At 38.8% G+C, this 27130-nt stretch overlaps 1 protein-coding gene across 6 annotated transcripts in view; it reads right to left on the bottom strand.

Annotated features, from left to right (window-relative positions):
* The window catches only part of pof1b (POF1B actin binding protein), a 33408-nt gene extending 7910 nt beyond the window's left edge, over positions 1-25498 (bottom strand). For 2 of the 6 annotated variants that reach the window (XM_007891913.2, XM_007891923.2), the window contains exons 1-9: positions 25162-25498; positions 17529-17612; positions 15866-15955; positions 14797-14919; positions 13309-13443; positions 8451-8593; positions 2997-3030; positions 1974-2054; positions 841-933 (exon numbers count right to left, since the gene is read on the bottom strand). In XM_007891913.2, coding sequence (XP_007890104.1) covers positions 841-933; positions 1974-2054; positions 2997-3030; positions 8451-8593; positions 13309-13443; positions 14797-14919; positions 15866-15955; positions 17529-17612; positions 25162-25362 — 984 coding nt within the window. In that variant the 5' untranslated portion in view covers positions 25363-25498. The remainder of the gene's footprint in view (positions 1-840; positions 934-1973; positions 2055-2996; positions 3031-8450; positions 8594-13308; positions 13444-14796; positions 14920-15865; positions 15956-17528; positions 17613-25161) is intronic. The other 4 variants (XM_042340862.1, XM_042340865.1, XM_042340864.1 and 1 more) reach the window with 4 other exon arrangements.
* Between the last annotated feature and the right edge of the window lie 1632 nt (positions 25499-27130).

Below are 27130 nucleotides of genomic sequence, written 5' to 3'. Positions count from 1 at the left end.
ATTGTCCTGACTTGAACATGAGGAATGGTTCATTAAGTATGGTATCAGATAGTTTGCAAACCCCAGCAAATCTAACATGTGTCAGTCCTTTGGGGTAGAAAACAAGGGGAGGGAAAACAAATCTTAACCAAATGCAAAAGTGATTGTATGTTTGAAATAATAGAATAATAAATAATAATAATAATCCTTGCATTTGATATAGCGCTTTTCACGTCGGGAGGACGTCCCAAAGCGCTTCACAGAACACACTGTAAAGTGAATTGACTGTATATTTGTGGGCGAACGCGGCAGCCAATTGAGCACAGCAATGTCCCACAAACAGTCGTAGATTCAAAATGACCAATTTATTATTGTTTTTGGTTTTGGAGGGATTATTATTAGGCGTGTGGAGTAAGGAAACTTGCCCGAGGTTTCGCCCTGCCTGGAATTGAACTCAGGTCTCTCGCTTGCAAAGCGAGTGCTCTAACCACTGAGCTACAGGACTCCTGTAGCTCAAATGAACTTTGAGAGTCATCAGAGATTTATATACTTCCTGGAACACTCAGTTCAATTGCCGAATGATTTTAGAAGAATGCTCCAATGATTTTTTTACGGCTGTTTTGGGACTCTGGGAGAATATGAGGGACACTGTATAAATGCAAGTTGTTGTTGTTTTATTCCATGCTCAAGACCATTGCTTAGCAGAGACACGCAACCAGAAAAGTGGTGTAGATTTAAATTCAGGCTATACTGGCTACCTAAGACTAAATAATGCCTCCTTGATATTATGTGAGTTTATGTAAATCGTAACAATTCAGGAACATTATTTGCATTTCAGACAGTTAAACTTCTCAGACGTACATTTAGATCATCTTGTAGATGCAGGAGGTCCTCACGCAGGCTCCGAAATGTGGACAGGAGCAAACGGAGAGATCTGTCCACAGTGATTCTCATCTAAAGAGAGCATGTGTACAAGAACGTCAAGTCAGCCAGCTATAATAGTTTCTAAGCAAGGTATAGAGTCCTTGAAGGCAAATCACTGAACTGAAAACATCGGAACTGTGGACTTCTGACAACTAACCTCTCAGTGACCAATAATGGGTCAGAAGTGGCAGTTTTTATCCCTTTAATATCAAAAGGAATAAGTTGGTAATCACTCCACTTCACAGGAGACTGAAGATACAGTTAGTGAACTTTGTGTAAAGGTGAGTCATTCATTCTACAAATTGTTTTCCTAGAATCACTTGCTACAAGATAACTGCAATTATTTTTCTGGCCGGTCAACTGATAAACCTTAACAATGACTAAATTGTAAAACTGGAGCTACATTTGCACAAGGAGGTGCATCTTACAGCAAGGCCAAGAATTTTTTTTCCACTGCATTCACTGGTTGACAAAAAAAAAGAAAACCTCTTAGCTCATAAATAAGGCTCAACCTGAACCGGAATCTGCATCTAAAAATTAGAACAAAATACAAACAAGCTATTCTTACTGGATTTAATGACTCCTCTATTCAATTCGAGTAACTGTGAGATGTTTCAGTTTTACTCTTATAATACACATCAGATTGTGTTACCAAAGCTTGTAGCTAGCATGACACGTAAGCATGTCGTGATATTACTGAAAGCTCTTTTAGCTTAATCAATAAATGATGTTCCTGTAATGCCACCTAGCAATGCTGATAAACAATAAACTATTCTTGACTCGTTGCCAAATACACAGTGCAAAGGTAAGCCTGAAATGGACTGAACACATCAATAAAATGGTTGCTACGGTGATAAATGGCCTTTTGATGCAATCCTCCCAAACAAATGGCCCTATTGTCACCTGTTACAGTATTTCTATTGGTGATTGATACCTGTTACTTATTTATAATTATTTATAATGATCCTTGCATTTGGTATAGCTCCTCAGCTATACAAATTTGATACATCTCAAAGCGCTTCACAGAATATACTGTAAACTGTATTATTGTGGCAAAACCTGTAATTTACCTGTAAGAGGTAGCGTATCTGTTGTTTGGTCAGTTCAGATACTCCTTTTGGTATCAGCGACTCAATGTCTTCATTGGAATCCTGCAAAATATTACACACAAATGGAGACTCCTTCTGAGAAACAGAAATATATCATGTTGACCCATAAGAACTGCACTTCAACTAATCTAATCCTTGAGTGGAGTTTGTGGGTCAAAAGGATTTCAGGAATACCAAAGAATTGCCTTTCAATGTTGACTCGTTAACTGTGACTCTCATTCTACAATCATATTTCTTCTGCCAGAGGAGTGGTGAAGGAATGAGTCCTCTACAACTCCCAGCAGGTATGTACAGATCAATCCAGGCCACCAGATGGAACATAGGCCAGCTGACAAACAAGATCAATCTGCATACCAGTAGCTTGAAGCAACAGCTTATCTGAAGAAATCTGGTTTAGAAATCAGAGAAGAAATACAGCAAACTTTTCACTTTGTTTTTGAATGCCAGATGTCATGAGCCAGTGTTGTCCAGCAGCCAAGATAGGCAGGGGGCAAAGCTCTGATTGCAGCGTGTGTATTAGTGACTGAGAATGGCAGCTGTTATGTTTCCCCCACCTATGGGCTGTGAAAATCACCCCTGGATGAGTCCAATTTATGAGCCGGCAAGAACACATTTTGTGTACACTCTGCCAATTTTGCAATTTGCTCTCTTTTTATTGAGCAGTTGGCATGGAGGACTCTGGAAGGCTAACCATCAATCATCAGTACTCAGCCTTGGGAACATGAAGGTGGTAGGTCCAAACAAATGGCTTGTTTTAATGTAAAAAATTATAACTGGATTTTATGTCCCAATATATAAAGCAGTGTTAGGAATCATGGATATTCATAGCAGAACTGTGCAGTGATTTAGCTATTTGCATTGTTTTTAATATTGGTATTAAAGTATTAAGTATCTTGCATTGTAGCAAAAAAATCTGTATCAGTGAAGTAATTGTAAGTACACAAGTGTTTATTCAGTTATCAAATGAAAATCACAGCCACTTACATTGTATTCCTTGTTCAACTCCAAGTAGTATCTCCTGTTGAAAAAAATGGCAAATTAAAGATCTCCTCTTTCAGAAGTATAATACTTTTAAATGGCAAACCGGATGAAAAGATAAGAGGAAAAACTTCAATCATTTAAAATCACTGTTTATTATTAAGATATGCTCATATAATTACAAAGGCTGGAAGTTATGACTTGCTGGTTTTCTACTTTGTATATATTATACCTGCAAGCGCCACATCACACTGAATCCAGACTCCCACAAGGAATTTCTCTCACAAAGAATGTGTTTAATTTTCACCTTAATGGACAACATTCATTTACCCCAAAAACCTACACCTACTGCTTGAAAAAGAAACTCAGACACAAACCAGCATGTGGAAGTTTATTTTTCTTTAGATATGTGAGTCATTCCTGGAATCTTTGTTCTTGACCACGAGTCGACATGCAGTCAGCACAGAACCAGCTGACAGATGCTGTCTGCATAAACATCTATTTTATTGTAGAAAAAGTGTACATCCACCTGGAAGGCAGATGGGGAGGAAGACAACAACTGGGCTTGGGGATGGGAGTGGGAGTGGAGGAAAAGATTTAAATTCACCTCATGTTTTTTCTGCGTGGGTACAGTTTTGACCAAGGCTTCTTTGTTCTGCCAGTATTAACATTAATCTGTGCACTGGCACAATCCTTTACTGTAGTATGGCGCTAGGGTCTGATTCCTTATTCCATTCGAAGTTCATTTGACTTGTTGTTTGACAGAATTTAAAATATAAAAGTATAAGCCCTTACAATTCCATCACAAGCCTGGTGGTACTGTGCATGTTCTATATTCGGCGGTGGTGGTGGTGGGGGGAGAGGGGGGGGTGCGGGAGGTACTGTGCAAGTGAAGTTTTAACACACTGTGGAACAATCCAAGCTTTATCCTCTCATCACCCCACCCGCCCAATGAAAGATAGTATTTGATTCGATACTGGATTAAAAACTAAGTAGGATAAAAAGAATTAAGATGCTGTAATGCTAGACTGCAGAAACAGACTAGCCCTAAGCTAATTGACCGAAGACTGTGAAGATGTTGTTTTGGAGTTGGGACTGGAAGTGTGTGTTGCCACCCTATAATGAAACAGTGTTCAAACAGGTAATTATCTATAATTATGCTGGCGAAGTTCAGGTGCTTACAAAGAGCAACAATGTGTTGCAAACTTGCCTTCCACAAATTGGACGATGCATTTGGCCAGACTATTTGCGTATTTGGAACATTTAGGTATTAGGACCCAGTGCCATTTTAGCACTACAATTAGATGAGAAAGAATAATAATAATAATAATCCTTGCATTTGATATAGCGCTTTTCACGTCGGGAGGACGTCCCAAAGTGCTTCACAGAATATACTGTAAAGTGAATTGACTGTATATTTGTGGGCGAACGCGGCAGCCAATTGCGCACAGCAATGTCCCACAAACAGTCGTAGATTGAAAATGACCATTTTATTATTGTTTTTGGTTTTGGAGGGATTATTATTAGGCGTGTGGAGTAAGGAAACCAGCCCAAGGTTTCGCCCTCTGCCTGGAATTGAACTCAGGTCTCTCGCTTGCAAAGCGAGTGCTCTAATCACTGAGCTACACAAAAAAAAATCCAGATGCTCATCAAATTCACTCTCAGGAGAATCCCCACAATCCACTTCCCTCACAGTGTACAGCGACACATCTACCTTAGTGCTGGAGCTGCTAAATTGTGGCACAGAGTATCACAATTTAGTTGCTATCAGTAGTGGTGCCTGATTTCTCTCCCTTTACAGAAGGAGGCACAAATTAAGTATTAATCAAATGGGGAAACTACCCATAAGACAAGAAGATCTGTTCACATATTAATTAATTTGATGAATAGGATTTAAGCAACGAATAGCTATGAGGTGAAATTCCACTGCCAGATATTGTTACCCCATTATGCCAAGGTTGGCAGTGTCCCAGACAAGAAAATGACTTGCCTCTTGTTCAGTATTTTCCCCATGAAACCAACCAAGAAACCCAACTAGTCCAATATAATGGCCAGAATTTTACTGGATACCAGATGCAGACATTTTACAATGTGCAACTTATGGTCATAAAGTGAACTACATTGTGACATTAACCAGCATGAGTTAGAGAATCATTGGTGCTTTGCAGGCTCCAGCTGGCCCCTGCTATTATGCTGATAACATCATGATATGAGCATTAAAATGGCAACCTCATGCCAAACTGTTTTGACTAGACGTGAAATACCTAAGGAATGGATTGGCGCCTGCATATCAAGTCAGATTATAATGTGGTGACAACTGTAAAGAGTATTCTTAGCTCAATGTTTTCAACAATGCAGATCTATCTGAGTGACTTGCGTCACTCGGAAATCTTCTCTAGATTTGCTTCACAGTAATGATGACCACAAGATTGTTTACAGATCAATCATGATTGATTTCCTTCCTTATGCTCTGCACTGAGTAACTGCAGTGATTACACAGACTACCATACCAACTGAACTCCTTATGGTGTTATTCTTTGTATTCAGCCCCACCTTCACCAGGCTTTTGTTATAAAGGGGGTCAGCCGACATTCTTGTAAGTAAATAGTTTAATACCCCTTCCCTCACAGCTTAAGCATCATTTATTTTGCAGTGATTTACTTCTCTTCTGCATTGTTTTTTTTCCACTCCCAAATATCTTTTCTTCATGCCTCGAGGTATGATTCTAAAGGGACTTGCCATACTCACAAAAGATCTTTTTACTGCATGAATCCAAGCTACTTGATAATGCGGAGGACATTACAGCAAAGTATAAGTGAACAAGCAAATATGCAGCGAACTCTTGAGTGTCATCTTTTAATTACCAACCTGGCTACCTGCAGTAAATGGGATAAATCCAAGCAAAGCAACCATTAACTAACCAATGGCTTTGCCAAGCTTCTATCAACAGGAGCAATAACTCTTCTGCAATTAGAATTGCTGTTCAGATGTCTGCAGTACAGGAAGTTTTCCTATTTTCTTTGTAAAACCTGACTTGCACTCTCTTGGGGATAAAGAAACAATCCAGTTCCTCAGAAAACAAAATGTAGCTTCTTAGTGAATTATTTGAATGAAGCAGCGGAGTCCTGTAGCTCAGTGGTTAGAGCACTCGCTTTGCAAGCGAGAGACCTGAGTTCAATTCCAGGCAGGGCGAAACCTTGAGCAAGTTTCCTTACTCCATACGCCTAATAATAATCCCTCCAAAACCAAAAACAATAATAAATTGGTCATTTTTAATCTACGACTGTTTGTGAGACATTGCTGTGCGCAATTGGCTGCTGCGTTCGCCCACAAATATACAGTCAATTCACTTTACAGTGTGTTCTGTGAAGCGCTTTGGGATGTCCTCCCGACGTGAAAAGCTCTATATCAAATGCAAGAATTATTATTATTATTCTGTAAATACTCATTTGTGTACGCAGGTTTTATATGTACAGAAAGTTATTTACATGTTCAGAATGTACACAACCATCCAGAAATTAAAACCTGAAGCTGATTACCCCTAGCAGCAAGGCTCCGTATACCTGATAACTGAAATGTAGAGCACTTTCAATGATGAGCGAGCTTAATGGCATACCAACCATAACCGCTAATATAATTGAACAAAATGGATTTAAAAAGGTGACAAGAAACAACTGTAGTGACCAGTGGATGCCAAATTCTTGCCAGCTGATTAAGCTTTATTAAGATAACCTAGAGAACATGATGGGGCTCTTACAATGAAGCTGTGTGATCTGGTCGGATTGTGGCACAAGGTTCTTAGGTCATTTTTCTCATGCAAAACACAAAGTATTTAAAATTTAAAATGATAAAAGGGTTCGATAGGTTAACATGAACACTGGGGATTCCATAACTAGCGGTCACAAATACAGGATAGCGACTAAGGGATCTAAAAGAGAATTTAGGAGAAACTATTTCAAGCAGAGCGTAGTGAGATTAATCAGATAGTGCAGTTGTATTTAAGAGGAAGCTCGACCTTCACATGAGAGAGAGGGAAAAAGAAAGTCATGGGAGGGACTTCGGAATGGGTGAAGACTTGTGTGAAGTATAAACACTGGCACGGACTAATTGGGTCAATTGGCCTGTTTCCATACTGGAAATTCTTTGTAAAATTTTGTAAAATTTATGCATATGTTGCAGAAGTCAAGTACCATATTGAAACACAGCATCACAAGACAGTAGTTCTGCAAATACTTGTTTGTGTACACAGGTTTTACATTTTCAGAAAGTTATTTACATATTCAAAATGTACACATTCATAATGGAAATATCAGCCATTTTAGAGAGAGCAGCAGATTGTTTGCAATTACTTATGCTCCACTTGATACTAATTTGTAGAACTTCTGCAAACCCATCAAAAGCATCTCATTAAATTCCCTGCCAAATTTTCCACCATAATTAGGACAAATACAATTTCAGCTTGTCTCAGCTATTTTGCACATCAGTTAGCAAACAGAGCTTACGTTTGTAATGTATGCAGGAATCTCCTGACTTCATAGCATATGAGAGCACTGTTCTCCAGACAGATTACTAAACTAACAGAATTTAAGCACTTCAGAAAATCCATGTTCAGCATTAAGAATGAACATATGATCGCTGGACAAATGAAAACCAGTCACTAGGATCTAGGATGGAAGCTTGGTTGAAAGAACAGGTGAGTTCAGTATAATTGATCGTTACACCGTATTTACTTTCAAATGATCGTTTTCACCCAGAATTTGACAGCTTGAATTAATTTGAGTAACATCATACAGCGCGAGCAGCAAGACTCTTTCAATCCCAAGTTTGCAAAATTTTACTCGTCTCACTTTTGTAAGAACTAGTTTCAAGAATTTTAAAAGTGCCCGTTTCAATTTCTTGTGCATCAGGTTAAGAGGACAGATTGTGCACTGCAGTTGAGATAGTTTCTGTCTGAGCTGCGGCTTATACCATTTGGTAGTGAAATAGTGTCACAAATCAGCTAAATTCCACTGTAGAAAAGTGGCCCTTGTGCTAACAGAGGTGACACCTTTCATGATAGGCTTGCATTAATAATAATAATAATCCTTGCATTTGATATAGGGTCTTATCACGTCTTCGAGATGTCTCAAAGCACTTCACAGAATATACTGTAAAGTGAATTTTTGGGGTGAAATGCGGCAGCCAATTGCACACAGCAGCGTTCCACAAACAGGCAGTGACCAAATTATTTTTATTTTTTGAAGGAACTAAAAGCGATCTGCCAATCAACTAAAAACCAGGTTCCTACTTTCTGGATGTGGTTAAGACTATAAATACATAAAATGTCTTGACGCAATTCAACACAACGTTGGTCTGTTCATACTCGTTTGTTAAGTAAAATCCACTATCATTTTCAAAAAACGAAACACCTTCAGGTCAATTTTCAGAACCAGAGAGGATGATAATGAAGTGTGCACTTACTTTCCTTTAATTTTCTGTACATTGTCTGACAGGATGCTGTGGACTTCACTGGTCTTGCGCTTCACTTCAGCCAACAGCTCACCGAAGTAGCGAGGATCGAGTTTCAATGAATTACCACTTTCGTAATCCATGCCACTCTTGATCTGGTCGACAAGAAAATTACTACAATTACTAACATTTCACATAGCTTGATGTTACATGGCATTTAACAGGAATATCTGTTGTACCAGTAAAGTAATTCAGCACACCTTCTATTCTCATATAATTTAGTACTATTGTTTTCTTATCTGGACAGCTTACATTATTGAACGCCACTTTATTAGGATGCTTTTAAATATCAGATGAGAAGCTCACATCACTACCTGAGCAAGTAATGCTGCAATACATTGTTGTTCAACCATTTATGCTAGAGAGAGAGATAGAAAGCAGCTTCCCATCCAAAATATCTTGCACGCAGGGATTTAAGTCCTCCCGACGTGAAAGGCGCTATACAAATGGAAGCATAGATTACATCACTAAAAATAGAATCATATCATCTATTTTGCTGGAACTTATTCAAATCAATTAAACAAAAGTCTAAATTTGCATGATACGCCTCCATAATTATCTCCCCACCTCCAAGGTAACCTTACAAAATGATAATGGTACCAGAAGTAAATATCTTTGTGTTCCAAAGAGCATTTGATAGTCTTGGGTTTAGAGTGCTCTCAAAATATAGAACCAAGCCTTTTTGTAACAGCAATACAACATCTACAGGAGTTCTTAGAGTCTATTCCACATATATCAACTACTCCAGTGTTAATGGTTTAAGGTTGCTTTGTGCACCAAAGATTTGACCTCAGGATTCAGGAGCTGAATCAATTGAATTTAGAGTAGGAAATATTCAGAGGAACTTTTGGTCAAGTGTGGGCATTATTCACATTATGTGATGTTTGTACACATGTGAAGATATGTTCAAATGAGGACACAACTCATGCTCCCGTTGCCTCTAGTCTTTCACCAGTGGTCCTAGTTATGGGCTGAGCAAGAAGGGATAAAATCACTACAAGCAGTAAATCACTAAAGACAAGTTCCACTGTACAAAAGTGGCCCTTGTGCCAACAGAGGTGACACCTTTCGTGACAGGGTTGCAATCTGGATGAGGTTAGACTATTAATACATAATATGGCCTGATGCAGTTCAATAGAGTTAGCAGCAGGAAGTAGCATTTGGCTCTGTCTTGTAGTTTAAGTATCTGTCATGCAAACATTGCTGAAACTAGAGACTAGGTGTTGCCCCAGACAACTTCAAAGTTTTTAATGTCCTGATTGATAATTATAGCATAGATCTATTTTGTTTCCACACAGTGACTGCACCTTGCCAGAATGAGCTAAAATGCTAAATTAATGAACTATTAAATCTGAAAAATTCTTATGTTTGTGTAGCTATGAAATACAACAACAAGGGTAATTTGTTGTTATTGTTGTTGTAGCTATAATACTCTTAGGAATGGCATTTTCCACTTGCCAGTAAATGCAACAATATCTCCAGTGTGAAGTTATAGGGAGAAAACCCAATTAGAAACACTCTCAAGGTTCGGCCCCATGTTTACACTGGTTTAGAGTGTTCTGAGATGTTTTCCAATATGAAAAAGGCTATATACTTGTCATTTTATTCCTTCTGAGCACAAGTTTGTTAGTGCTTTAAATTTGCAAGAGCAGAGACCCAGCTGTGGAAAATGAAGGAGTGACTCTTAAATCATATATTTACATTATCAATAATCATAATAATTACATTTGATATAGCAGCTTGTGCATCAGGAGGAGATCGCAAAGCACTTCACAAGATTTACTATAAACTGTAGTGAGTATTTTTGCAGGTGAACACAGCAGCCAATTTGTAAACAGCAATGTTCCATAAGCAGCCATGAAGTGAATGACTAATTTTATCTGGGGGATTGTTGGCCAGGACACCAGGAGACACTCACTTCTTTTTTTGAACAGTGCAGTAGAATCATTAGTGCCCACTTGGACAGGCAGACAAGACAGGTATCCAATTCAAAGAGATAATGTTTTTTTTGTGTACGTGAATATGTACCCGGACGGACACAAGTTACAACACTTGATCTTTGCTAAAGTTAAGAAGCAATGCAACAAAACAGATTGTACATCACAACCAATGAAATGCCAGAACTTACCAAAATAAGGTTGATTTCCATGATCATGACTGGCAACATTCCCATGTCGGTTAATATGCAAATCATATGACAAAGAATGCTTAAGCATCAGCTATCGTGCCATGTCTTTATGCTGTGTATTTCTTCCCTCCCCAATGTTGCATTACCCTTTCTTCAAATTGCCCTGTAAATGAGCCCAATGACGTGCCTTTTCAAATGCTTGTGTCTTGTGACTGAAATCTGCTTTCACACCAGAGCCATTTTAGGCTTCATTAAAGAGGAGTAGCCCCAGTCAATCAATGCCCTCTCGGAAACAAACCCAAACGGTGGTAACAAACCAAAACAGATTTACATTTTGTATTGGCTGTCGAGTTTTGAACTGGTAAAAAAAAATTCAAAAGTGAGAACTGATGTTACGTTCTTCCCATTTGATCTCCTCCTTCCAGAATACAACAACAGTAGCAGCAGCTTGCATTTATATAGCCCCCCCTCCTCACGCAGTGTAACATCCCAGAGGGCTTTACCCACCTGCCCTGCCTTCTCCAGCAAAACACGTTTGGCAATCTGGTTTGTAATAAATCTATAGCTTGTCACATGCTATCAAAAAAGGTTACAACTGGAGTTTTCAAAACAATTACTTGTGGTGAAAACTATTGGACACTGCACCTTGTTTCCACATTTTTTGCTTTTTTTTGGCTTGGCCAAACAAGCCATCCATCAACATTCCAGCCTGAGGGAAAGGAGGACACCATCGATGTTATTTTTCTACCCTCATTTTCTCTCCTCCCTTTCAGGTGTTCTATTTCGTTTACCCTTTTCTACCAGAATAGGCTTTTCTCCGGTACATTGCTCAAGCCACCATTATTCGCATGCCATTTTTGCCAAGCTTTTTAAGCTTTTCAAGTGCTCTGGGACTCTACCTCGCGTGAGGAGCGCTATATAAATACAAGCTGCTGTTGTTATTTTACTGTGGATAGCAGATGGCACCAGGAGTTGTGTGTGTGTTGGTGGGGGTGGGGTTGTTAGGGTTGTGGGGGGTGGGGTGAGTTGAAATTAGAGAGAAACCAATTCCATCCTCAACAAAAGTCCACATGTGTATGTAAAGCTGGCAAGGGTTTCCATATGTTATTGGAACATACTTCTCTTTATGCTGAACATTAACTTGCTACCATTAGACCAGAACACTCTGGGCCCTTACATGCCTTATAAACCACAGACAGTAACAGCTTGCACTCATCCAAAGGCAACTTCCTGTGTGGCTAAATGGGACAGGATTTTGAGTTGGATGCAAAACAAAAATGAAGAAGCAGTTCAGACATGTTCTGCACTATCAAGGGTTATGTTCAGTCAACTCTCTTGACCGTTTTTGCTCATTCAAATCCTGAATTAGCATTATTGAAACAAAACCATTTTTTTAAAAAAAAGTGACTGGTTAAATAAATGAATGTCTCTTGTCAGTGAATGCAGTACCTTGAAAGGAATGTTCAATTGCTTTTGGTTTACATTCATATCTGCTATTCACCAGCGCACATTTCATAATATCTTACAAAAGATGATAACGCTTTGGTGTGTACACTGGAAGCCTGTACAGACTAAACACATGACTACAGCAGAAATCCTTGACTCTTTATCAGATGGTTTCAACAGCTAAGTCCTTATGATTCAGCACCGTGTCAGCAGCCTAATTGATAAAACCTAAATGGCATAATTGAATGCAACACCCCTATATTACTTCATCCAGGATTAATTAAACCAGAAACCTATCCTCGGCAACTTTAAGCACCTTGGAGACGTCCTCCTGCTGTGAAAGACGCAATATAAACGAAAATTTGTATTGTTCTGTAATTCTTTCAAAGCTTCTCTTCAATGATGTAACCCAACAATGCTTAAAATAGAAAATGTCCTTTTGGGCCTCACCAATGCAACTGCCTTGTGAATTGATTTGCACTTCCCCATTAACTAGGTTATTTTGTCCTTTCATGCCTCCTGTAAAACACACTATTCCACAAGCAAAATGACAAATTAGAATCAAATGGTTTCCTAATAAGCGTGGAATCATTCCTCGACCTAAAAAAGCAACTTCATCTGAACTTGTCTGGGCTGTTGACTGGGTTAGGCCATCCAGCCTTTAATTGCACTCAGCTCACTTTAGTGGAACAGACAGACAGACAGTTCTATTAGAGCAATTATATTTAAGTTTATTGTAATAATTCAAAAAACTTTTTCATGTTCCACAGGGGGTGGAGTATCCAATGATTGCTGTTAATCATCTCTGAATTTATCCTCCAAGATGATTACAAACATTTCTTCTATATTTTAGCAGCTTGTATATAACAGAAGCCTGTTCCCAGCACATGCCATTGCTGGGGAAATTAGAGCAGAACATCTCAACTTGAACTGTAATTACCCAATATTGACTGTCTTCGCTGAACCATGAATTTAGCAACCAGTCTTGGGATGTATAATGCAAAATAACTATTTATCTCAATCAGGAGGAAATTGCATGTGTGTAGCAGTGCTTGGCAATATAGCATAGTCACTATATCCAACCTCATATATCACCCCCAGTTCAAATAAGAAGCACCCCCACAAGATTATTCAGAATTTTGTTTCTTTCATAGCATGTGTATGTTTATTTTCTTTAAAATTCTCAGGTTGCAGTCTTTCTTTTTTAAAAAAAACTTTAATTCAAAGAGCAATTACCTGCAACATCTGACTGGGGCTCAGCACAACCCCTCTTTTTAATGTGCTTTGATCAAATGAGCTGTCCATTTCCTGAGAACTGACAGAGCTTCTTGTGCTTGAAGTCTCTCTGTATTCACGTCCCAGGTTTGTTGTCTGTTGGGGAAACAAACAATAGTTTAGACTTCCACGATTGTTTCCTTGAGTCAAATCCAGTAACAGTCTAGCAATCACACGTTGGCTGTTGTCAATCAGTCTCATTAAAACTGCATCTTGGTTTAGGGATGGTGTTCTGGAGGGATGGGATCAGATGGGCCAAAGGCCCTTCTTCATCCAAACCAATCTTGTGATCTCCTCTTTTAATTGGATAGTTTGCATTGAACTTTTCATCTTTATACTTTTTAAAAACAAACTTTGCTTAATATTTGAAATATCTGAGGAGGAGGAGTTCACTTTAATTCATTAATGAATGAATGAATCAGTTATTCTATTTCAAAACAAAGTATGGTTCACGCTAACTGTTTGGTGACGTGCGTCTTTGAATACAGAAACNTTTTTTTCAGTTTAAAATGCAAAACCTTCACATTCACCCACACTTGGCAGAGTCAAATGGTTGAAGTCTTCAATTACCAAAAGATGCAAATCCACAGCCAGTAATCATAAAACGAAGCCAAGTTTTTCTCCCATATTATTAGTTTTGCTCAGTAATTGCTGGGTTTGGCTCTACCATGAAATTGAAAATACAACTCAAGGCTGATTCATTCCTCTTGGATTCAAAACTGGGCTCAATTAGATATGAAGGTGTGTAGGTTTCACCTCTATTCCCCCAAACCAAAGCACAATTCTTATATTCAAATAATGCATTTTATTTCTAACCGGCATCGACTGTGAGGCAAAGGCACTACAAAGATAATTCACGGTGGTTATTTGCAATATCAATCCACTGAACAAAATGGGCTTGATGGGATGAACATTTTCCTAATGCCAGATTCTACTAATGGATCTTTTAAACACCTTAACAGTAAGAATTATGTTCTCCACCAGGTTATTATTACAACCTGTTCTTATTATGCTATAATTATTATTGAGTTATTATGCCAGCACTAAAAAAATGGAAGATTCAATATTTTACCCTTAACTGCAGCAAGTCACTGATAAAAGGATGTCAAGGAGTTCAATCAAATTACAAATATAAAAATGATGGATCAATAATTATATAGTGTACATTGGATCTTGGAGACACTAACTCAGACAGAAATATGTTTGCAAATAATTATTTCCAGTTAAGTTATATTTAATGACATTTAATTTGTTCTCTTACTTGAAACTGATTCTATAAGTATAAAAGATGTATTGTAATAGAAAGATTTAACTTCACAATGAAACATCCCAAAATTAGAACAATTGTGTTACTGTATTTTATTATCACTTAGAAGTCATTATAAGAAAATAGATATTTGTCTGCTGACATGCGTGTAAAACACAACTACTGTACAATGAACCTCATACCTGCACTGGATTGTTTTGATCAAACCTCACAAAGGTCTTCTGCACTATCACTTCAGCCCCTTTGGGAATGTTTATTCCTTTCCTGCTCTGAGCCAGTATGAATTCATGTTGTTTGTTCTGCATCTGTAAACAAAACAAATAGTAGTTTAAATAACAATTTGGACAGTAGTTACAAGTGTTGGTGAAGCCCCTAACTTCAATACAAAACACCTATGAGTTATCGTTGGCACGTATGGACCTCAGTGAATTATATCATAAGATTAAAATGTTTCAAATGTTAAAAAGTTTTGAAAATGTAGAAGTGAAAGGATTGGTGAATCATTGTACGTCTAACTTTAAAATCATCTTAGCTACGTAAGAAAGCCTTTAAAAGTAGAAACTCAATCTTGGGAACTTATGGCCATATGTAAACTCCAAGGGTGTAACTGTAGCAATTTAGTGAAAGTGCAATAAATTTGACACATCATACATCAAAGCACATCACTTAAATGTGATTGGCGGGAGGAACAAAGAGCACTGTGGCACCTCACCAAAACGGCTATAATTTCCTTTTTGAACAGTGAAAGCCAGAAAGGCATTTCGCTTCAGGGGATTGTCACCAAGCCCCATTCCGTTTTCACCTGATGTCCGTACAGACACCCCCTGCTGAAGCTGTTCAGTATAGTACTCAGCAACAGGTAAACGGGCTGATTTTAGCAGCTTAAACCAGACCTCTGAGTCCAGTGGCTTTGATAAAATAACAGATGAAATCCTGTGTTATATCAGCTGAAACCAAGGATGAAACCTGGAACCTTGCCAGTCGGTATGACTCAACTGCTTACCGAGCAAACCTGTCTCGCCATCGCCATCGAGGCAGTTGTATATAAAAATGAGTTACCTTCAGTGGATTCTTCAAAAATAAAAGGTAAATATTGGAATGGTGCATTCGATCTTCTTGGTCTGGTGTAGGAGATGATCATTTAAATTTACTACAATAGACTTAGCTATCTTTTAACGTTGAAAGGTGGAAAAAGATTGTGTCAAGCTATGTTGATGTGTGCCAGTCACAGTGCGATTAGTCAGATTATACCTCAGTGGGAGTTGGTGGCAAGGCTATTTTCCTAGTATTCTGTTCATAGGTGACATCACTTCCCCAATTATGTTCTTGCTGGCCTTGCATCTGCACAGAGAAAAATACCAGTTTAGACTTGAGCTAGAAACGATTATCATTCATCCACCCTCTCTCACCCAGACTGGCCACACCTGACTGAAATTCTACTGTAAGAACTCCGAAACTCTACCACGCATGAAGCTCGCTATATAAATACGAGTTGTTGTTCCACTGTTAGCTTTAAGCTACAGGAATCAACATTAACATATATAAAAAAAGGAGCTGTCAACTTAATAAATTGCTTTCATTAATGCAAACTTGTAAAACTTGATATATTTGTGAACATGCAATTGGTAGTGGAACGAATGCTATGTAAATTATATTGTATTGTAAGCGGTTAAAACGCTGTTAAAATAATTGTCCATTTGAGGCTTTCTAGATTAGGTCTACCGGTGTGGGCTCTCAATGCTTAAGCAAACATTTTCACACAACTATAATACATTAGGGACAAAAATAAAGGCAATCGTATCAAACAACCGCTGAGGCTATTTTGTCGGCATAGAAAGGAAGAGCATAAATTTAGGGCCCATGGGATAAGCTGCAGTTCTCCAAAAAAGGACCCAACTATGTAACGACTCTAGTAATGTTAACAGGACTGCTCATTGTGTACCCATTACATCTGATGGGTCTCTGTAGTCATAAAAAGGACTTTACTTTACTTAACGCAACATTGGCAATAGTGAAAACATAGCACACTAATCTTTTTCTCACCAGTGAAAACAATTGCTGCGGTGGTGACACTGTGAATTCAGAGTTCAAACATGGCTGTGTGATTACTGGGGAATGTTTGCTATACAGGTGAAGGGAAAATAGCATTATGGACTTGAACAATAAATGTGTCTGTTTAAGTCCTTATATGGAGGGTTAAGAGAAAAAGTCCTGCAAAAGCTGTTGCATCATTGTCTGGTCACAGTGAATGGGTGGAAAAGATAATAATTATGTAGCTCTGTGAAGCACTGACAGAACAGTCAGCAGAACCAATAAATTACTTCATTGTTTCTCTATTATTATATGTCATGCTCTTACATCATCTTACACGTAGACCTATATTTAGCATTACATCAGTCTGCCTGTTCATGTGGACATTAAAGATATTCAAAAAGAGATGTGTGTTTCTCCCAATATTGTGGCCAACAATAACTGCTGCATTCACCTCATAGCTGTACATGGGATCTTGCTGGCACAACTGATTACCGCCTTGGCCAACAGTAAAACAATCACTATGCTGGACAGTAATTGCTTTGTGAAGCACTTTTGAGATGTTTTGACATGATAAAGAGCTATAAACATGCAAGACCTTTCAATCTTTTCAATGAAAAGGGAGAGTTTTACATTATATCAGTGTATTAGTACACTACAACTCTCTGGGAAGCAAATCCTGCACAGACTTTACCATTTAATCTCATTCATTAATTGGACAGTTTTATATTACAAGTACCCACTACTGTATCATTTAGTGTGAGATAAACAGCAGAGCACTTTCACAGTGATCAAATATAGTTACAGTAATAGCTTTTGCATTGTACCAAGTGATTAATACTCTGAAAAACATGATGAGAATTTATATTGGGATTGCCCATACCATCCTGGTTTCCTGGTTGGATTCATGTAAGCCATTGGTGTTCCAGGTAACGCATTTTGCGTTAGGCAATGATCTGTATTCCTGCTGAGAATCCAGTACCGGAAAGAAAAATGTTGGATTTAAATCAAACGATAATATTCCACAGAGAGGCATCAGACAGTTTCAGTGACAACAATGAGGATTTAGATCTAGCAACAAGCAGCCAAATGTTTGATTCTGTGATTATCTAAAGTACATTTCCAGAATACAAGGCCTATTTAGCTTTAGACACTAGTGTAATTATTCTACCACAAACACTATTATAAACATTGGTTTGTTTTCAAATGAAGTTTTAACTGTGCATTTAACCATAATGCCCTAACAGCATCAAACAGTTTGTTTTAAATCATCCAGTGTCCTAGCCACTACTATCTGTTCCTGTTGTTAATTATCCTCTGGGTAAATAAACAATTTCTGGTGCTCATCCTGAAATTGCTTTTTGCAACTTTCAACTTAGCTCTTCTTGTTCTACTGTCTTTGTACTTTCCTTCTAACTGAACTTTTTAAATCTCCTTTAAACTTGTATGCACCTCTAATAAGGTCTTATCTGAGATGTCTTCTCTCAAGATCTTCTTAGTATTTATTTGATACAGGAAAAACAAGTTAAGAAAACATTCTCTACATAATTGATCTGCTTACAGACTGATACTGTAATAGGTGGACTCCTTTCTCGCTCCCAGACAAGAAGGAGGTGGTTTTGAAATTGAGCCACTAGTGTACTCAGATCATGGTGCACTGAAGCACACCTTCCTCACAGTCACTTCAATAAATGTGGAGCTTCATGAAGAACTTCTCTGGAAGAGAATTAATTTTGATTGACAAACGTGACTTTAAAACTGAGATCAAGTGACACAAGACAGGGAGTACTTTACATTGAAAAGTTATTTTCTCCATATGAAATCAAGCATTACAAAATGAAGGCTAAATGGCTTCAAGCTAGGTTTACGCTTATTATCTCAACTGCCACATCTCACCAGTTCTGGCCCAGGCTCCACTGGCTCCCCATCACAGAACAGATCGACTTCAAGATCCTCACGCTCGTGTTCAAATCCCTTCACTCCCTGGTACCTCCCTACCTCTCCGACCTCCTCACTCCCCAATCCACCACCCGGCGCCTCCGCTCAACTGGCACCAGCCTCCTGCTCGTCGATCGCAACCTCCGCTCCACCATTGGAGGTCGCACTACGCCCCCAAACTCTGGAACACTCTCCCTCAACCCCTCCGCCTTGCCCCTTCTCTCCCCTCTTTCAAGTCCTGCCTGAAAACTTTCTTCTTCGACCATGCTTACGCCACCTTCCCCCTCCCAGAGTCAGCGTCTGCCACTGTTAAGCGCTCTGAGACGCCGTCCTGTGTGGAGGGTGCTATGTAAGTGCAAGTTGTTGTTGTATTAGAACCGCTCTCTAAACAATGACACTGAAAACTCAGGAATGACCTGAAGAGGCAGGCTGCACCTTGTAATCAATCAAAGTAAAGATCACAAAATCATTTGAACATATACATTATATTACCTTCTTTTTTAATGCAGAAATGTATTTGATATTAAATGGTACAAAAGCCAGTAAAGGAAGTTTAGCACCTAATCCTTTTAGGCATCGTAAAAGATAGATTGTTTCTTTGTCAACAGGAAAAAAATGGGGTCATGGTTATCACATGTTAAGGAAGAGATTACAATTTGTAAATAATTTGTAAACCAGTCAACACTGACATTTCCACCAACAATGAGCAGGAAAAATAGGCTGAATAAAAAGGCGATGTAAATCAAGAATTCAGAATAGAGATGAGTGAACAATAAGAGGGCTGCTACTGAGAAATGCAGAATAATTACAGAGCATCCATAGTACTGAGAATGTCTTGGTAGTTAGAAGTAGTGTTAATAAACTGACTGACAATTGGTGAAAACAAAGTGACATGCGGCTTATTTGTAACTGAATGAGGCCAGTTTGTCTGCAAATCAATTTGGTTGCAGTAATGTTAAACATATCCAATATACCTGGTTTAAAATTAACAAAAGAAAACTATCCACCTTTTATGTCCTGTCTTTGCATTAAAATATTTGATATGTGTGACTGATGCGTCAGTGGTGTGCGAAATACACCTTTGGCACAGAGGTGCCTTTCAACTGCATACTATTTCTCACACACACCTACACACACACACAACCTCGGCCACAGTGCTTCTCAAACATTGTTGATAGGTAAACACAACACAAACTTAATGGACCACACACAAGAGCAGTAAAATCCTGGTCATCACTTGTGCAAAAGAAATACCCCTCTTGATTTTGGTCCTTTATCCACCAATAATTCTATTGAATGTTTCATCATATTTATACTCACACACAAGACCTTGAAAAGATTCAAGCACTTGACTACAGCTCAAGGGTTTAGCTCTGCACACTAAAGTTAAGAGTTTTAATTATAACCCTATTACTCCATTTTAAAAAAAATACCCACTCCTTTAAATCAAAACATAGATAACCAGGTAAGAGGAGGACACACATTTTTCTTCCAAGTACAGCACTGAAACCTGATACTGAAGTAAAGAAATGCAGTGAATAAAAGTAATGTGAAGCATTAAACATCACAAAGTAATAAAAGGCAGGTGTACTTACTGAAGACGATGGGCTGTTAATTAACATGGTTGCTAAGAAAACATTTGTGCTTAGCATATGATTTTTTTTCTTGTGCAAAGGAAGACAGACGTTAAACAGTGAGTAATTCTTGGTTATGCCCATATATGGAATAAAAGTTGCCGTGTGAAAATCATCTTTGAAGGGTGCAGTTGGACCACACAGCTCATTACGTCTGTCTTCCTTTTTTAAAAAAAATCTTGGAGATAGAGGAAGGTTGGATAAAGGGTGTGGTGAAAGGTGGGGTGAACGGTGTGGACAGGAGAATGCTGCAGACACAGCCATAATATTTTAATTACAGAAAAATAAATTTATAAAATAAAGCAGCAGTTAAGATGCCTTTAAAGAATGTTCTAGCGCATTTTACGAAGGAGCAGCGAATCGATCAAAGCTTCATGTGCTTTCATTATTTAAGAGTTACAGTAAAGAGAAACTACATGTTTATTCATGTACTGAGGTTTTCATATGCATGAAGGAACAACCCAAAGGTTGAAACGCAAGTGAGAGACCTGGGTTTGATTCCAGGCAGGGAGAAACCTTGGGCAAGTTTCCTTACTCCACACGCCTGATAATAATCCCTCAAGAAAAAAATAATAAATTGGTCATTTCAATCCATGATTGTTTATGGGACACTGCTGTCCGCAATTAGTTGTCGCGGTTCGCCCACAAATATACAGTCAATTCACTTTATAGTATATTCTGTGAAGCGCTTTGAGACATCTAGAAGACATGAAAAGTGCTATATCAAATGCCAGGATTATTATTATTATAAAATGTGGATCCCTTTACAAGACCAGTATACCTCGTTACATTCAGATAGAGATTAAAAAACACACAAGGATTGAAACTGAAGCTATAAATTCTTGCAGATATATATCTTATTTACAATCCGTTTTTCATGTTAATTTGTTACAAGTTGGCACCAAACCATAATGGAGCAAAAATGTGGGCAAATTAATGCAACAAGAAATGTAAATCTTCCTCTTTGCACAAATCACTTACTTGCTATATTTCAAACCTTTACACCTTACTGCCAGGTAAACAGAGGCGTGTGGAGTAATGAAACTTGCCCAACCTTTCGCCTTGCCAGGAATCGAACCCAGGTCTCCCACTTGCGAGATGAGCGTTCTAACCAGTGAGTTATAGGATTCCATTAGGGAATATAATTTTTTGGGCAGTCACTGTCAATTCAGCCACTCTGAGGCAAGATACTGGATAGACGCATACAGAGTGAAATACCGAGGAATAGAAATTCCAACTTAAGCATCCAGAGTTTAGCAATTTCTTTAATACAGTCTTAATTTTGAAGCTGTTTTACGGTAAATTCTTTTAAGAACTTGCAGCAAAACTGACTTCAAAGTTAAGACTGAATTCACCAATTTCAAAAGTTTGCATGCTCTGAAATGCTAAGAAAATAGAGTCAATATAGACTCAAGTGAGATTTATCATTCCTTTCTCTGCTTCAATGATCGATCTGCCGCAACCTCAACATCAAAAGAACACATCTCTCACTTCACTGTACTTCCCATAACAGGCATCATTAGAGGGTGTTCCAGTTTGGGATTAATTCTGTCAGCAAAAGAGCCAGTTATTGTCAGATTATCAAAAAACAATTTATTATGCACCAGCACTTTTTAGGAAGTGAGGCTGTGACTGACTACTCTTGTGGAGAACCTAAGTCAAAGATGAAGACCTATATTTCTTACCGAAAAAATTAGCAGAGAACCAAGTCAGGACAAAATTGGTAAGATGATATTTCTCCCAATTAAGTTACATTTAACAGGTCTTTTTTTTTGATCAGCCGGGTGTTCTGACGCATAAGGAAACCCATCACCACACTTAAGAGTATCCAAACCTACACATGGAAATTCCAGAGATATTTATTGGAATGTAATGCACATTCTTCCCACCCCATCCATTAAGACTTTGGCTTGCAGGGTCAACAGGATCTGAGTGGGTGGATTCCCTGCCCTTGGAGTCCTGTAGCTCAGTGGTTAGAGCACTCACCTTGCAAGCGAGACACCTGGGTTCAATTCCAGGCAGGGCGAAACCTTGGGCAAGTTTCCTTACTCCACACGCCTAATAATAATCCCGCCAAAACAAAACAATAATAAATTGGTCATTTGCAATCCATGAATGTTTGTGGGACACTGTTGTGTCCCACAAACGCAATTGGCTGCTGCGTTTCGCCCACAAATATACAGTCAATTCACTTTACAGCATATTCTGTGAAGTGCTTTGGGATGTCCTCCCGACACGAAAGGTGCTATACAAATGTAATTTTGTTGACTGGTCTGCCTTTCCAAGTCCTGCCAATGAATTGTTCTGTCATCAGCAGTGTCCTGGAATACTGGCTAAGGAACTGGACTACCAAGACTGTCAGACAGCTGGCTCGATTCCGACATTCCATTGCCAAGCATTTCACCTTGGAGCCAGTTCAACTCCAAGGAAACTCTGCTTACCTTCACCCCAAGGAGGATAGTCACTAGTTGGTCATTTGACATCTGACAAAAACAGGTATGAGCTCTGACTAAGTGGACACTAGGTACAAGGAACTCCCTGAGAACTTCACAGCTCAGCATGAAATGCATCAGAGCATTGCCACCATCTCACTGTCCACAGCTCGGGCACACATCCCTTCCCATTGGGCAATGGTTCCACCAGTTGAAGGTGCAGAGTTTAAGCAGAAGCTGCTTGCCTCTCTGCAGGCCAATTAAGATGAACTTGGACTCCAAGTAACACCTTCCAGCAGCTGTCATCCCAAGCCTCAGAGTTTCCTCATCAGCTATCTGGCAGACATCTGCCTTCAGTGTGGTGGGGGGACCCTTACAGGACAACTTGCGATGATGCTAGCCACCTTGATGTTCTCAAGGTCCAGGTCTAATGCCTTGTACCAGGCTGACTCAGCACCAGCCGTTCAATCCAGGTCCTCATGCAAGAGGTCTTGGCAAATAAACGTGCCCACTGGGAAGTCACCTCCGCCTCCAGGGTGCTCAGCGGCAGGTCAGTGTCAGCCGGAGCCCCTCCCTCCCTGCAGCCGCTTCCCTCATTTGCCATAAAACTGCTTGATCCTGGATTTTGCCAAGAGGTCAGAGGAAGCCTCTCTCCTTCATCCCCAGGAACTCAGATCCATAAAGGAGGACTGTTTGCACACAAGTCTTGTATGCTACAAGCTTGACCTGCATTTTGCATTAAGCGCTCTGAGACCCTACCCTGCGTGGAGGGCACTATATAAGAGCAAGTTGTTGTTGTTACTGAATTAGGACCTTGCTCTCTTTGAAGAGGGACGAGCGTGACCAGAGTTATGCAGAGAGAGATAACAAGCAGAAATTTATTTCGCTTCAGATTAGACAAGATTGCAATGGGCTGATTGTTTACAAGACAGCTGAAACAAAGCAACATTAAAGCAATTATGCAGTATTTAATTCAGATGTCAGCAAATAGTAAGTATACAATCATCCATGCCAGCCACAATTACATCAGTCACTTCACTGGTGGAATTCCAACCAGACAATTAGTGGTATTAAACAAGTCAGCACTTGGTAACTGGGTGTGGTGTAATTAGAGAGTCTTGTACTGGACACAAGACTATAACTAGGAATTCCAGAGATGAAGAAATGATTGAAGTGTAAGAGGTAGGATATGAGAAAACAGACATTTCCAGAGACACTGATCAATTACTGGTGATGGGTTGTTCAATGTACAATATTACAATATTAATTAATTAGTGCACACCTGATATGCGGAAAAATTAAACCAAAATGGTCATTAGAACCAACATGGGCACCAATATGTCATTATAAGAGGAGTGGGAAAAAAGTAGACAAGGAAAAATAAGATTTTTTTTACAGTAACTGCTGTACATGATGGACATGAGGTAAAATAGGCAAGTCTATTTGTGGGGAGTTGTGGGGTAAGACATAAAGATATTTCAACAACAACTTCAATTTATACAGCGCCCTTCACGGTGTCTCGGAGCACTTTGTTAGATAGTGCGCTTACAATAATAATATAATAACAATCCTTGCATTTGACATAGTTCCTTATCACAGCATTGAGACGTCTCAAAGTGCTTCACAAAATATATTGTAAAGTGGATTGACTGTATTTTGTGGGCGAAATGTGTCAGTCAACTGCACGCAGCAGTGTTTCACAAACAGTCATGGATTGCGTGACTTTTTTTTAAAACCACCACAGCTTGTTACTTATAATAGCACATTTTGTGTAGGTAGAACGTTTCAAAGTGATTAAATAATACAAATTCAACATGCACATACTCCCATCATGCCAGGTAATTAAGTAGAGTACATCTGAAATTGGATTATAAACCCCGTCAGCATTTACGACATTTAACCAGACAATCAACTGAGATGACACATTTTGATGTCAGCAATTTATACAAGTCAGTGGTAGTGTTGACGTTGAACCTCATGTAAGCAAATCCTATGGTTTCACTTCCTAATTAATCATTTTTGTAAACAAGAACTCATCAGAAATCAATAGTTTAGAGTTTGCGGGCTGCCAATCTAAGGCTCTTAATGCAAGTGCTGTATAAAGGTTAAAAATGAAACTAAGTCGATATGAAAAAGGTTTAAGTTATAGAATAATAATTCTCGCATTTGATACAGCACTATATCACGTCGTCGAGACGTGTCAAAGCGCTTCACAGAATCTACAGTACATGTTCTTTTGTACTATAAAGTGAACTGACTGTATATTTTGTGGCTGAGACTGGGCGGTAGCCAATTGCGCTGAGCAGTGTCCCACAAACAGTTGTGGCTCGAGTGACCAAATTATGATTGATTTAACCTGAAAAATGTCGGCTGTAACTTTAATGAGCGCGTAACAACTTGAGAAACTTTGCGAGGATCCTTTATCCATTGGCAAAATCCCAAAATTAAAATCGAGGTCATTGAGCAAATGCAGCCCTTGGTGCCCTGCAAGAGGAAAGAGTGACTCACTCACCTGTTGTTGCAGGATTCCGGATACGTTATGCTGGCCTGGGACACTCAGGAATGAGATGTTTGTTTGACTGGGAGCTCTGGAAAGCAAGTATGTTGTGCGTTCATTCACCTCCACTGCTGCTGGCTCTGGAGAGTTTAAGTGTTGATTCATTTGGCTAAAAGATCTTTCCCAACTATTGTCTGTCGGGAAGTTCAGTGACATTTTGCAAAGTGATCAAGTCGTCCCCCCCAACCAGCTACAACACCCCAACCCTAACCCCAACCTACCAGCAGACAGACAGAAAAGCCACAGACTTTTGCTAGTTACTTGAGATCGGATCCACTCTGCTTCTAAAACTGGAGAGAGAGAGGAGAGAGTGAGAGCTGTAATAGCTTTTCATGTGGAAAAAACATATAGGCGTAACCTGAACCACACCTCCTTTGAACACACCTTTTCTAGGCTCTGACACACAGGGCAGGTCAGGGCGCTGCTTCTGAGTTCAATCGCACCCTCCCAAGTTCCAGCTAAAGACGCAGGATCTGAATAATTTGGACGAGCACATTTTTACTGGTTTTTGTGAATGATAAGACGGGGAAAAAGACTAATGAATTTACATTAATCTTCCTTTATATCCCCCCCACCCCCCCCAACACACACACACACAGTTGATCAATGCCAACCAAATGAATTTCAGTTAACCACTCAGGTAAAGTGGGGTAAAGGCTAACATTCTCCTTCTACATTCCTCACACTAAAATGTAAATTACCATATGTCCACTGGCAAATGGGGCATAGCATCCAATTCAAACATTATTATTATAGTCGGAACAAGAAGACGTTGAAAAATTCAGCAACTTAAAAAATCTATTTAAAATTATGAAGTTATCTAAAGAGTCCCAATGAACAGGTTGACACAATACTGTTGACACAGACACACCTGCAACGAGTTTCATCATTTTTAGATTTATTGCATTTTTGGTTTCATTCCTCCCGATACTGAGAATTTGCATAAGTTAATTCAAATCCATTAAAACACCCGATTTGGCGATCATTTGTAAAACAAAAGGCATTAAAAGCAGCTAAATTCAGTTCAGATTGATGTATCTAACACAGAGTGTTCCATAATTATCGTTCCATAATGGCCTTTACAATAGGCTGAAAGACCTGTAATATTTTTACATTTCTGATGCAAAAGGACGGATTAGATGTTTGCATCCTTCACCCTACAGACATATTATTATTTATGTATGTTGAATGTTTCAGTAAAAATAATTGCGTAACAGCACAATCTCTCAATCTATAATAATAATACTTAATTTAATATAGCGCTTTTCATGTCTTCTAGACGTCTCAAAGCACAGAATAAACTGTAAAATGAATTGACTCTATATTTGTGGGCAAAATGCAGCAGCCAGTTGCGCACAGCAGTGTCCCACAAACAGTCGTGCATTGAAGTGACCAATTTATTATTGTTTTTTTTGAAGGATTATTATCTAAGACCTATATCAGTCAGCAATTATACTTTCTGAGAATGGATGTAAAAATCTAGACGCTCCCTTAGTCTATCCTATCACATACAAGTGGCAATGTGTAACTTCTTTATAGTATTTTACCTACAAAATGAAAGGAATTGTGCTTTGTAATAAAATCCTGTGAATCACTTTGTGCTTTGCAATAAAATCCTGTGAAACACTTTGATAGAACTTCCCAATGTGAAAGCTTGATTGCTTGGGACAAATTAAAAAGATCACAGATGGCTAGTAATTCCAATCATTAAGAACGTTACAGAAAATATAATATGTGATTTTCACCACATAGTGGTTCTCCAACATTGGAGAATTGTTCAGCGTTATAAAGGAACTTGAATATAATAATAATCCTTACGCTTGATATAACCTTAAGATCATAACAAAGTGACTTTTCCAATTTGAAATATAATCATTGCATTTGATATAGTGTTTCATAACATTGGCGAAATGTCTCAAAGTGC

The sequence above is a fragment of the Callorhinchus milii genome, unplaced genomic scaffold, assembly GCF_018977255.1.
Source record: "Callorhinchus milii isolate IMCB2004 unplaced genomic scaffold, IMCB_Cmil_1.0 Scaffold15, whole genome shotgun sequence".
Lineage (NCBI taxonomy): Eukaryota > Metazoa > Chordata > Chondrichthyes > Chimaeriformes > Callorhinchidae > Callorhinchus > Callorhinchus milii.
Note: the sequence above shows the minus strand (reverse complement) of the source record. Positions and strands in the feature narration are given on the sequence as shown.